At 52.7% G+C, this 13,740-nt stretch overlaps 1 protein-coding gene across 19 annotated transcripts in view; it reads left to right on the top strand.

Annotated features, from left to right (window-relative positions):
* The first annotated feature begins 9,628 nt into the window (after window positions 1-9,628).
* SLC27A1 (solute carrier family 27 member 1) overlaps window positions 9,629-13,740 on the top strand; it is a 38,794-nt gene continuing 34,682 nt past the window's right edge. For 2 of the 19 annotated variants that reach the window (XM_070246566.1, XM_070246575.1), the window contains exons 1-3: window positions 9,629-9,706; window positions 11,132-11,221; window positions 12,142-12,309. In XM_070246566.1, the coding sequence (XP_070102667.1) occupies window positions 12,143-12,309 (167 nt within the window). In that variant the 5' untranslated portion in view covers window positions 9,629-9,706; window positions 11,132-11,221; window position 12,142. The other 17 variants (XM_070246565.1, XM_070246573.1, XM_070246563.1 and 14 more) reach the window with 12 other exon arrangements.

Consider the following 13,740-nt stretch of genomic DNA (forward strand, 5'->3'; position numbering starts at 1 on the left):
ACATTTCATAGAATTTTCGTGTGTCATGAAATGGTAGTCTTTTGATTTTTTTCAACCATTCAAAAATGCAAAAACCATTCTAAGCTCGTCGTGAGGCAGGCTTGGCCTGTCAGCTGTGGTTGGCAGAGCCCGGTTCTAGCCTATTGGATGAGAGCCCACATGGAGGAGAACTAGAGACCCAGCCACCAGCCAGCGCCAGCCGCCACGCGTGTGCCGGCCCAGGCCAGCCACCAGCAGAGTGTGGCAGAGTGACTGAGCCAGGTGAGACCAGCAGAGGGACCGCCCAAGCAACCCATGGGATCCTGAGAAGCAGTCGGCCGTGTGGTATGAAGCCGCTCGGTTTGAGGGGACTTGTTATGCAGCCACATCTGAGCAGAACACCAGGTCTAGACGGTTTTTCTGAGCCCAGGAAAACGTGAGAGACTCTGACAGAATCTCAGTACTGGCTTTAAACAATAAAAAAGGAAACCACAAAATCCTCATTCTCAAGAGTTTAATTCACATCGTCAGGGCTTCGTGAATGTGCCCATTACTGATAAGTCTGTTTCATTCCATTTAGAAACAATTTCCTGGTCAGATTTTCCTCATTCTGCCACAACCCAGGGAAGTCCCAGCATGTTGAAAATTCAGGAAGCTACTGAGAGCAAAGTGATCCTGTTGACTTGGAAAGCCTCAAAACAAGTTTATTTTGGAATAGCCAAAAGAACTGAAATGTAGGCTGTGCATGCTGTGGCAGACCACAGGCAAATGGAGAAAGAAAGGAGGGGAGCTGCTTTTATAGAGAAAAAGGGGGGTGGGGGAACTGTTCTAAAGGAAAATCCATTGGGGGAAAGTGACACTTCAGGGTGGCAACAGCTTCTCATTGGCTGGGCTGCGGCATTTCTCATTGGCTCAGCTGAAGTGCTTTTCATTGGCTGAGCTGCAGCTTTTCTCATTGTCTGGGCTGTCGTGTTTCTCATTGGCTGGGCTGTGGCATTTCTCATTGGCTGGGCTGTTGCTGGGCTGGGAGAAAATCTTCCTTGAATAGTAAAGTAGTTTTACTTCCTGTCCGAGATGCAGATGTCTGTCTTTTCCTATTTGGTGTAATTGATGATGTGTGATGGAGGTGACAGCGCCCCCCTACAGGCCTTCCTGACCCAACTTAGTTAAGGTTTCTTCTATTAATTTCCAGAGTTTTAACAATAGAGAACTTTCTATGATGTTTATGAGGTGCTGGGCTCCTGTTCTCAGAGCAGCCTTACAAGGTCTGTGCAATTTATCCCATTTTACAGGTGAAGCACGAAGCCTTGGAGCAGCTGATTTTGTGGCCAAGTCACCCAGAGACTGACACGTGTTGGACTGCAGAGCCACTTCCCACTTGACTGGGGTTTTCATTTATCCCAGCATTTCCAAACTGAACCACCTCTGCCATTTGGGGCTAGATCACTGTTTCTGGTGGAGGCTGTTTGGCGTGCTGTAAGACATTTAGCAGCATCCTTGGCCTTCACTCACTAGATGCCAGTAGCCGGTCCCCCTCCCCAAGTTGTGACAATTAAAAATGTCTCCAGGGGCTGGCCCTGTGGCCGAGTGGTTGATTTCGTGCGCTTTGCTTTGGCAGCCCGGAGTTTCGCCAGTTTGGATCCTGGGCATGGACACAGTGCACACGTCCGCCTGTGCTGGGGCGGTGTCCCACGTGCCCTGGCTAGAGGGACCCCCAACTAAAAATACACAATGATGTACCAGGGGGCTTTGGGGAGAAAAAGGAAAAATAAAATCTTTAAAAACGTCTCCGTATGTTGCTGTGGAAATTAATAGAAGAAACCTTAAGTAAATTGGGTCGGGAAGGCCTGTAGGGGGAGCTCTCACCCCCATCACACACAGTCAATTATACCAAACAGGAAGAGACAGACATTTCCATCTTGGACAGGAAGTAAAACTACTTTACTATTGAAAGAAGACTTTTCTCCCCACGCAGCAACAGCCCAGCCAATGAGAAACACCACAGCCCAGCCAATGAGAAACGCCGCAGCCCAGCCAATGAGAAATGCTGCAGCCCTGCCAATGAGAAACCCCACAGCCCAGCCAATGAGAAACACCACAGCCCAGCCAATGAGAAATGCCACAGCTCAGCCAATGAGAAATGCCACAGCCCAGCCAATGAGAAACCCCACAGCTCAGCCAATGAGAAACCCCACAGCCCAGCCAATGAGAAATGCCACAGCTCAGCCAATGAGAAGGCGTTGCCACCCTGAACTGCTACTTTCCCCCACTGGACTTTCCTTTAGAACAACCTCACCCTGCTCCCCCTTTTTCTCTATAAAAGCAGCTCCCCTCATTTGTTTTCCAGATTTGCCTGTGGTTTGCCACAGCATGCATATCCCAAATTACAATTCTTTTGGCTATTCCTGAATAAACTCGTTTTGAGTTAAAATAACAGGCAAGTTTGCTTTTTAAGTTGACATTGCCAAAGTGTCCCCAGGGGGAGGTTGAGAACGCCTGTTCTAACCCTTTATCCCGCTGTCGTGGGTTGAATGGTGGCCCCACCGAGAGGCGTCTAAGTCCCAACCCCAGAACCTGTGACGGTGACCTTAGTTGGAAAAAGGGTCTTTGTTGATGTAATTAAGTTAAGGATCTCAAGATGAGGTCATCCTGGATTATCTAGGTAGGTCCTAAATCCAATGACAAGTGTTCTTCTAAGAGACAGACACACAGAAGAAGGCCATGTGAAGGCAAAGGCAGAGATCGGAGTCCTGCGGTCGCAGCCACAGAGCAGCCAGAAGCTGGGAGTGGCAAGGAAGGCTCCTGCCCTACACCTTCGGAAGGGAGTGGGCTGCTGACACCTTGATTTTGGATTTCCGGCCTTGAGAACTGTCAGTGAGCAAATTTCTATTGTTTTAAGCCACTGGGTTTGTGGCTGTTTTGTGCCGGTCTCAGCCTATCAATAACCAATGTTGTGGTTGGACGGCCCTTAGGGTTCTTATTATGATTCCAAGACATTCTTCAGCAATAATCATCAGGAAACTGAGAAAACAAAGGTTTATTACTCACAGGATCTGGAAATGACACGGCGCATGTGGGGCCACACAGAGAGGTCTCAGTAGAGAGAAAGAGTGCACAACCTGGGCTTCCGCTTTTATTGGGATGAGGAGGGGGCTAGGGTCTTGCGGGCTGACTCTTTATTTGGGAATTTAAAACATAAGTAAAACATAAGAGTGGAAATTTAAAGTACAGAAAGAGAAAAAAAAATCCCAGCAGCCCAAATGGTCAGTTATTGAAATCAACCAAGATCTCCAACACAAAGGATCTTCGGGGGGCGGGGGGGCGGCCTGGCTCTTCATCTTGTCGTGTGGCTGGCAGTGCGCTTGTCTGAGATGGCCGTCATTGGAGCCGAGGCCTCTTGGAAGTGCCTGCCTCCACAATCAAAGCTTAAGTTTGCACTTGCATTATGTGGGGGGTCAGAACTGGCCACCTCAAGATGTGTCTTTTTGGCATGAGGATTATTTTGGGTTGGTTATGTTTTAAAAAGTTGCAGACAGGGGAGAAGCTCTGAAAACCAAGTAGAAGTTACCCTTTGTAAGAAACGTTTACATTTGTAAGAGAAATCTCCATCTGCAAATGTGTCTCCTCTGTACCAGGAAGTGGGGGGACGGCTTATCTCTAGAAACTCTTGTCACTGCAGAAGGCAAGGACTTAAATCTGCATAATAACCTTACTCTTGTTTACTGTGCTTTTCTGGTAATCCCCCATATTTGACTCCCCCACCCCCAACATCCTCCTTTACCATTACCTGAAGATGGTATTTAAGATGACAACCTCAGGGGCTGCCCCCATGGCTCAGTGGTGGGGTGCGGACGCTCGGCTTTGGCGGCCCAGGGTTTCGCCAGTTCGGATCCTGGGTGCCGACATGGCACCACTCATCGGGCCACGCTGGGACAGCGTCCCACATGCCACAACTAGAAGGACCTGCAACTAAGATATACAACCATGTACTGGGGGGCTTTGGGGAGAAAAAAGGAAAATAAAATCTTTAAAAAAAAAGATGACAACCTCAGTCATTCTGGCGAGTTGCTCAGTTTTCCTGGGTCCCCCCATGTACACATTATAAAGCTTTGTTTGATTTCCTCCTGTTACTCTGTCTCATATCAATTTAATTCACAGCCCAGCCAGAAGGACCTGAGGCTAGAGGAATTCTCTTCCTCCCCTGTAATTACAAAAAAGAAAAAAACTGGCCGGACGCGTGGCCGAGTGGTTAAGTTCGTTATCTCCCCTTCTGTGGCCCAGGGTTTCACCAGTTCGGATCCTGGGGGTGGAGCTAGCACTGCTCTTCAGGCCACGCTGAGGCAGCGTCCCACACAGAAGAACTAGAAAGACCCACAATTAGAGTCTAGAGCTATGTATTGGGGGAATTTGGTGAGAAGAAAAAGATGCAAAGCAAAAAACCCAGGAAGATTGGCAACAGATGTTAGCTCAGGGCCAATCTGTAAAAAAAAGAAAGAACAACAACCACCATTCTGTGTGTGGCTTACACTACAGCAGTACTTTTGATGCGAGCTCAGTGAGCTGAGGAGGCAAAAGAAAGATTTCTTGGGCTCTCAAGTCCTGATAGCAGTGCTCTTTTATTCAGAGAATAGCATGGGGACAGGAGCCAAGGGCAGCAGAATTGAAGGAACACGTCTGATTGTGGCCAGGGAGCTCCCAGCTATCAGAGACGGATGGCCACAAGGAGCCATTATGATTAGTAATAGGTGAATCTTGTAAAAGAGAAGAGCTAGAATCTAATATCCATGAATGTGTGCTATGGCTTCTACTGAAACAGTTTCTCTCTCTAAAATCACCCTCATTTTTACAAGATAGTCAAATTAAGATTATCTGGTTTGCAAAGTAAGTGTAGTTTCAATAAAACTTGGTCCAATTATTTACATACGTGCAGCAAGAATGGCAACTGATCATATAGGCTCTTTTAAATCTGCTTTGCTGGAATTTTTTATAAGGAATCTCAGACTGAACTTTAAAGGCCTCTCGAGGACAGAAAAGCCCAGCCAAGGACTTGCCATCAGATTTTGCCAGCAGTACCTACAGATTTGGATGGATTCCTCTTTTCTCGAGGTGCCGCAAAATATTTTGAGGTTCCTTGCATCTACCAGATAAGCGACCTTCCTTACTTACCGGGTAAGATTGCCAGAATCTCTGTAAACAAGGTGCCAGGCCAATATTTCCAAGTGGCTTTATTCCAGAAAGTCCAACCTTTGTTCCCAAAAAGCTGTCTTGTCAAATCTGAGCCTGTATGTTTCTCTCAAATATGACATTCCAGTCAAAGCCTTGGTAAGATAACCAATGTGTCCTGTTATAAGGAGAACAGATTCTTATTGAACTTATGCAAATAACTAGATTTTCACGAAATAACCATACTCACTCACAAAGAGTTTCCAAATTCTGGAGGGATCAGGTAGGGAGAAAAAGATAAATGTTTCAGTTCTGCTCACGAAGGTATAATTTCACCAAATTGCTATAAAGTAAAGTTAGCATAAGAGAAAAAGATTTCCTTAAATCTGAGAAAACAAAACGAAACATTAAAACATCAACAATATTTCAAACAAAAGTCATAAAAAATTATAAACATCCTCATCAGTTCAGACAGTCCTGTATAATCGATTCTTGATCTTAACCTACTGTTGGCAATTTTATGAGGTCATCACTTTCTCTGTTAAAATGTTGTTGTTACCCAGTTCCGTTTTACAATCAGAAACTTGTAGTTTAGAATACTATGTCAGGGGCTGGCCCCGTGGCCAAGTGGTTAAGTTCACACGCTCCGCTGCAGGCGGCCCAGTGTTTGTTGGTTCGAATCCTGGGCAGGGACATGGCACTGCTCGTCGGACCACACTGAGGCGGCATCCCACATGCCACAAGTAGAAGGACCCACAACGAAGAATATACAACTATGTACTGGGGGGCTTTGGGGAGAAAAAGGAAAAAAATAAAATCTTAAAAAAAAAAGAATACTATGTCAGAATTGTTTCCATGAATTTCTCTTAAGACGAAACATATTTGCTAAAGCAAAAAGCATCAGAGTAAAACAGAAACTATCTCAAAAGGACAATTCACAAAGAAACTTGGCTACTTCTGCGACACACAACACTTCTAGATGATAACTAAGATTATGGCTGACGACCAGGACAGATCAGAATTTTAGGAATGCTATATAATTTTAAAACACCTATTTCAACAACATTCATGTGCATAATACCATCTAAGAAAGTTTATCATCACTTATTTGACAATGCTTCCCATGTAGTTTAATAGACCAAATAAGCCTAATTAGTTTAGTATTTTCCTCCTTCCAGGAAACAGAGCAAATTTCTTTGAGAAGTCTCAGGGGCCCTCTGAAAATCCTCAGAGAAATTTTCTTCCTTCTACCAGGTCAAAAGAAAGCCTTCATTCAGGATTTGAATTTTTTTTTTGAGGGAGGAGCTTGTCAAAAACATCAAAAGTTTAGGGGCCGGCCCTGTGGCCGAGTGGTTAAGTTCACGACCTCCGCTTCTGCGGCCCAGGGTTTCGCCGGTTTGGATCCTGGGCATGGACGTGGCACCGCCCATCAAGTCATGCTGGAGAAGGCACTCAAGCTGCTAGATTTTTTGGCAAGGGCATGCTTATGGCCATTTTTTGGCCTTTTCCCTTTTTTTCCCCCCTTCAGTCTTAGGAACTAGCGGTAGGCTAGATACTCCCCAGAGGATTTGCAAGCTCTTTGAGATAAGGGAAATGGAGGGACCTGAATGCCTCTAGAGCTGCCTTTCCAGCCTTACAAGGATTTTCCGAGGACAGTTGCTCTTGATTTCTCAGAAACTGGGTTGTAACTCAAATCACATTCTAGATTGATCTACCCGTCCAACTGCATCACAAAGGCACAGGGAAGCCACTCAAGTTTTCTCCCAGATGGAGTTTCTGGGGCATAGCCCATCCAATTGAAAGTGTTCCCAATGAGTTAGAATGCATCCAAGGGGCGGGTCTCCGGGGATGCTTGGGGCGTTCCCCGTGGCCGTAAAGCACCGTCAGCATCTGGCTGACAGCAGTCCAGAGGAGGATGCAGAGCCCTACAGCAGGCGTCAATATGGTTATAAGATCTAGTCCAGTCCCACTCAGCCGGGGCACTTAGTCCCTGAGCCAGCAGGAGGCGAGCCAGGGAAGCAGGAGGCAAAGGCCTGGAGTTGGCCGGGGGCTGGGATCTCAGCCCCGGGGTTGGGAGTTAAGTCCCTGGCAAAAGTTTCAAGTTTTTACAGAAAGTCCAGGTTCTGCTCAGGGCGAGCCTGAACTTAACCTCAACTTGGTGACAACAGAGGAGGTGACAAATGAGACAGACAAAGAAAGGAAAAGAGGACATCAGACCTCGCCCTCATGGCCTCTTCCAGAGGGTTACCAAGATAAGAGTCACACAACAGTTCCCGTGCTGGGCACACAACCCAGCAGGACAGTTCACAGAATAAGTCACAGGTCTCCTATCCTCATAACCAACTCAGTATGTGCCTAAAATACTCAACAAATCAACCGCCAAAGGAGGGCACCCCACCTGGTTGCAGGGTGATCAGGCCCGGAAACCGGAGTGGGGGCTCCCAGGGATGGAGCTTTGACTCTTTAAAGATTTCTTTGTTTCTCGGTTGCAAAGCTCAAAAGGAGCCCAAAATGGCCACTGTAACTCTAAGAGAGACGAAAGAAATGGGTCCATTACCTTGAAATGCCCCCTGAACCTAGGGCAGTGTCCTACCTGTTGTTCCTCCTGTGGGGTTCCTACAGCAAGGGGTGACAGGGCGTCCCCCTGCATTGCATCCCTTGCATACCTTGCCTATTCTGCCTGGCAGTAATAGGTGCCTGGTGAATGGTCCCCGAGATAAAAGAATAGAGCAAAACAGTGAAGAATTTTCCACTGGTCTGGGGGACATTCTACCCAATTGCGTCCTGGAGCCGTTCTCCCAAGAAGGGGTTCCCATACTCAACCAAAGGTTAGAGTTTGGCACTTTCCTTGAACTGGAGTCCCGATTGGGACTTTCCCACGGTTCAGAGTGTGGGCATGAGCCATAGGGAGTGATCCCAATCCAGCCTGAGGAAAAGAAACCTTCCACGGGAGTCTTGGAGATTGGCGACCATCCTAATGACTTAAGTGGTTGACCGGCGCCCATGTAAAATTTATATCTTAGAGATAGGATTAGGAAGGAGTGGATTAATTTGTTCTCCATCACCCTTAGGCTTAAGGTACTGATTCTCTTCAGGCTGAATGCTGTGATTTGCCCCATAGAGTAGCCATGGGCAGAAAATGTGGATGCAAACAGCTGTCCGAGAAGGTTCCCGATGGAGAACTGAATTTAGATCCATCCTTGAAAAAGAGAAAGGCACAAGGAAGAAAAGGGCCCTTACCAGAACTTCAGCTCACAAGCCAGTGAAGCAAGATCCCTGTGGGGGCCACCAGAAGAAATGATGCAGGCTTGGCGAGCCAAGGAGTCGAAAGAAAGATTTTTTGGACTCTCAAAGTGTGGTAGAAGTGCTCTTTTACTCAGAGTATAGCTTGGGGACAGGGCCCGTGGGCAGTAAGGGCTGCAGCATGGGGACGGGGCCTGTGGGCAGTAAGGGCTGCAGCATGGGGCCGGGGCCCGTGGGCAGGGATAGCTGCAGTGGGTTGAGGGTGGGGCTGAATTTATAAGGCACAGGCATGTGAGTTATTCCTCTACAAGACAGAGGAAAGATCATGTAAAAAATGTTTTTAAGCTGTCAGTGCACGTGGGGTCTGGCTATGGGGTGGTCCTGTAACTTTGGATACGGGTCAGGTCGGGTCAGGTGAGGACACCCTAGGCCTCCCAGAGGGTGGTGTCAATCAGCATGCAGGCCCGGACGCCTCGGCCTTCTCTCCCGGGGCAGCCTTGCTCCACGTCACTTTGTGATGGCAGCCACAAGAAACTAGCACGTTTACTGTGGCGCGCACTTGAATTTGGCAGAGAGAAATGGTTCATTCTCACACAGTGCTCACGTTCTACTTCAGTGAAATCCCCGCGGTGTAATCTTTTAGTATTTTATTTTTAATGTATGCTTCATTTCTCTCCTTCTGGAAAGTTCCAACAGTTCCCTCTGCTGTGGCCTGCAGGCCCCTGTGGTCACATGAGGCTGTGTCCCACACCTACCGGGTGCCTGGCCCATTCACCTCCAGCTGAGAAGTATGTGCAGTGGGTCATCCACAAATCTCTGACGCTCAGGGTGGCAGGCTCACCGCGGAGGGCAGCCAAGGTTCAGAGGGGCGAGGAGACAGGCACAAGGCTGTCAGCTGAAGAGGGGCAGGGCCTGCTCTGCCCCCCTGCCCAGGCCTCAGTTTCCCCTTCTGTGAAATGGGGATAGGATGCTCATCTGGCATCCCTCCAGACAGTTGTGTTTCAGAACTGGGAATTGTGTGTATCTTAGGAAGGTAACTGACGGCGGACGCTGCTGTATATTATGTGATGCCCTGGGGGTCTAGGAGTAGCTCCCACGCAAAGGGAAAAATACGGGTTAATAGGGACACAAGGGACTAGTGACCACTGAAAACAGCCTGGGCCAGCGCAGCGTGAGGGCGTCCCTCCACTGGAGTTACGGCTCCACCTTAAGAAAAAGTTGGGTTTCCAGAGCCTTTTGGATTGTGGGACTGCGGACTGACTGTGGGGAGAGTTGGAGGAGACTGTCACAGATGATTCTTTGTCAGGGCTCAGTCAACTTGGTAAGACGGAGGGGAGGAGGAGAAGGAAAGAGGGGAAAGAGAGGGGGAAGGGGAGGAGAGAAAGAAAGAGGAAGAGGAAGGGGGGAGGAGGAGGCAGGGAGGAGGGCAGGGGTGGGGGAAGTGGAAGGGTGGAGATGACAGGAGGACAGAGGGAGGGGAGAGGGGGAAGACGTGGGTGGAGGAGGAAAGGGGGAGGGGGGAGATACAGGAAGAGGGCAAGGAGGATGGGGGAGGAGGAGAGAGGGAGGAAGGTGGAAGGATGAAGGGAATCAAGGCCAAAAGGAGGAGGGGAGGAGAAATTTAGGGAGGAAGAAAACGGGAAGAGGAGAGGGAGGAGGGAGAGCAAGCCTGGAGCCCACATTTGTGAATGAATGAATCTCAGCCCCAGCTAATGTGACAGGCGCAGCTCTCGGCTTCTGTGCCTGTAAAATGGGGTGATCACAACAGTGCTACCTGGCAGGGTAGGAACCCGGCTGTAGTTGCTGGTCGTCGCTGACTCCGCTGACCCCTGGCCAAAAAAGTAGCAGATCAGTGGCTGGCTCTGGGCCTGTCCTCCGGATCTGTCTCCTCGCCCCCCTTCCACCCACCCTGGGCAGCCCGCGGGGACCAATGGCAGCGTGGGGGCGGGGGGGGGGGGGGGGGAGGGATGAGCTCCTGTCCTGCCCTGTCCTCCAAATGGCGCTGGAGGCAGGCCCTGGCCGCCTCCCAAGGAGAGCGCTGGGAAGGTCGGTCAATGGCAGGTGGGGGGGGGGGGCGGTAGGGGCAGAAGAGGGGGAGCTTGGAGGGAGGGGTCCGAGGCAGAGGCCCGCATGGCCAGAGCGCAGGCAGAGCAGGGCCCAGGAGTCTGCAGAACCACATGCCCGGAGGCCCACCTGCCCGGGCTAAGTTTGGGTCCTCCGTCTTGTTCTCATCGTCCTTGCCCGCCTTCTGCCTGAGCTTCTGGGAGCCGGCGAGGGAGCGGCCAAGACTGAGGGTCTGTGAACGGCTTCAGGTCAGCCAGGGAACAGGGTGGTGAGCAGCCAGGCCAGCGCTGGCCCGCGCCTGATCTGCAGGAGGGCTTTCTCTGAGTGAGCATTTAGGACCTTGGGGTGCAAATAATGGAAGGGTGGGGACCTGGCGTGTGGATTTTGTCCTCTCTGGGCTCCTGAGGTGTTACATTGAGCCTTAACTGACAAGATTTTGGGATATAGATTCCGAATTAGCTGGATCCTTGAAATAGATCTCTAAGATTGAGGTGGGGTTTGGATTTAGAACCTGCTGGGGCCCCTAGGCTGTGAGTTTAGGACGCCCCTGGGTCCCTGGAATGTGTTTCAGACCGAAGAGGCTTTGAGGCGTGGATTTAGGACAGGCTGGGGCAAGAATCCAGTACGGACAGGCCCTGAGTGTGAACTGGAATTTTCTGGTTCCCCGGGCTACGAATCCTAGATGCCACCGAGGGCTCGGGCTGGGAGCCCCTGGGCTGGGAGAACCGAGGAACCACTGCCGGGGACCGCGTGACGCACGTATTTCCTAAACGTAAGGCTGGAGGACGGGGGGGGAGGAGCTTGGTTGCCATGGAGACAGCGGCCGTCCCCACCGGGCCGTTCTAGCCCCTGGGTCTCGTTGGCCGCCGCCTCTCTGGCCGAAGCACCCTCTCCATGACTGTAGCCTCCGAAAGGAGGCGGGCCTCGGCTATGCGGCTGGGGGGCTCTGAGCCAGACAGGTCGGAAGAAGGCCTTGGGGCGGGCCGGGGCGGGCCGGGGCGGGCAGGGGGGCGGGGCCTAGGGCGCTGGGTGGGCGGGAGGGAGCCCAGGGGGTGGTGACTGGGCCAAAGCCTGAGGGCGGGCGGGTGGTCAGGGGTGGAACCTGGGCCAGGCCCAGGGCTGGGGGCGGGGCCTAGTTCCGAGCGGGCGGGGCGTATGTTCCCAGCCGGGCCCAATGAGTGGCGGGGATGGAGTAGAGGCGGGACCTGGAGGAAAGCCCAGGACTGTGGCCGTACGGGCGTGGGGAGGGATACTGGGACCAAGGACAGCGGCTAGGTCATGGCTTGGGAGCGGGGCCTGATTGAGCGGTTGAGAAGGGCCTAGGTATGTGGTGGGGACAAGGCTTGCGAGTCAAGACCGCAGTGTGGAGCTTGGGCCCAGAATCTCGCAGCTGGGTCAAGGCATGGGGCGGGGCTTGACAGTGACTGACGGGGCGGAAGAACCGTGTGTGGGCGTGGCCTGTACTAATGATTGGCAGAGAAGCCTGGGCCGGGCTAGAAGCCAGGAGGCCTGGGCCAAGATGGGATGGGGCGGAGTCTGGCCAGAACGGAGCCAATCCGAGGCATGGGGCGGAGTCGGCTCGAGGCGGGCGGCCCGGGCTTGCCCTGGGGGCGGAGCCGGGGCCTGGGGGCGGGGCCGGCTGGCCGAGGTGGCCAGAGCGGCCCGCCGCCTCAGCGCTCTCTGCCTCCCCAGGATGCGGGCGCCGGGTGCGGGCTGGGTCTCCGTGGCCTCGCTGGTGCTGTTATGGCTGCTGGGGCTGCCGTGGACCTGGAGCGCAGCGGCGGCCCTCGGCGTCTACGTGGGCGGCGGCGGCTGGCGTTTCCTGCGCATCGTCTGCAAGACCGCGCGGCGGGACCTCTTGTGAGTGCAGCCCGGGCCTGGTCCCGGGTCGCGGCCGGCCGGGGACGGGCTGCGCGCCCAGGGGGCGAACTGAAGGGGGCTGCAGGGGCGGCGTGGGGGGCGCCGAGGGCTTGGGGGACAGGTTTTGCATACGGGGGCGGGGCTAGGGGCGGGGCCGGGGCCTGAAAGAGTGGCGCGTTCGGGGGCTCTGAGGGTGCCTGCCCCGCACAGCTTGAGGGGCTCTGGAGGGAGATGAGTAGGTTGCAAGTTCTTGAGACTGCTTGGGAGACCTCAGGGGACTGGAGGGCAACTTGGGGGTCTTTGGGCAGCTGGTAGAGTTCCAGAAAGCTGGGGCCGACTGGGAAGTCTTGGGGATTCGGGGGTCTCTGTGGGGCCTTGGTGACTGTGGGAGGCCCCTGGGGCCTCTTCAGAGACTCTGGCAGGTCCCTAGGGGTTCACAGGGGCGACCCAGTGGTCCCTCGGGCCTACCAGGACCCTTTGGGTCTACTTACGGCTTTCTGGGGGCGCGTGAAGGGCTTCTCAGGGCCTCCGTAAAGGATCTTCAGGGTCTTTGAGGGGTGTGTGTCTCCTCGGGGCCGTTTACAGGTTTCTTAGTGGCCGGCATGCTCCTTGAGAGTTTGGGGTCTGTGCGGGGCTTTGGGGCTTGTTCAGGCTCTGTGGGGAGGTTGCTGTACGTTCCAAGACTTGCTTGGGGTTCTCTGGAGACTGGGTCTCTGGGGAGGGGATTCTGGTGTTGTGTGCAGGCATCCTTGGAAGGTCTCCAGGGCTTCTGAGGGGCTTGCTCAAAGAAGCTGTTGGGGTCCTACGGGGTGAATAGGTGTTGCTGGAGGTCTCCATGGGAGCAAATATCAGTGAGAGTGCCCGGGAGGGAGGACCTGAGCACCTGCTGTGGGACCCGCCTCGCGGGCGCCCTGTCCTCTGGCTCCTCCTCCTTACTTCTCCACTGCCCGGTGAAGAACTGAGTCTCTGCGAGCGCAGGGATGGTGTGGAGCTGCAGAGAGTTCCTGCAAACTGACTGCTTCTGAACCTTCTAGAACCCGTCCCTTCCACCAGCCCTGCCCTCAGTCTTTCTGACACGCAGATCTGACTGCGCCCTCCATTCACACACCCTCCAGGACCCCATCCTCTGCAGAGAGACTCAGCCTTCACTGGGTGCGTGAGGTCCTGCCGACCTCGCTCCTGCCCACTTGGCTGCTCCCCCCTCCACGTTCACCTGGCCCCCACGTCAGCTTGCCTTGTGAAGCTCAGGCTGCTCCCTCTGCCTGGAGCACACCAGGCTTCTTTTTGCCTGCTGATGCTTTCTGATGTTGCCTCCCTCAGGGCACCCTTTGCCGAATTTTCCTGCTCAGCACCCTCCCACAGCTGCTTGTTGCCCTTGGAATCTAGAGCACGTGAGGTTCCTGATCACGTCCCCTGCCTTCTCTCCTTTCC

This window comes from Equus caballus, chromosome 21 (assembly GCF_041296265.1).
Source record: "Equus caballus isolate H_3958 breed thoroughbred chromosome 21, TB-T2T, whole genome shotgun sequence".
NCBI classification, from domain to species: domain Eukaryota; kingdom Metazoa; phylum Chordata; class Mammalia; order Perissodactyla; family Equidae; genus Equus; species Equus caballus.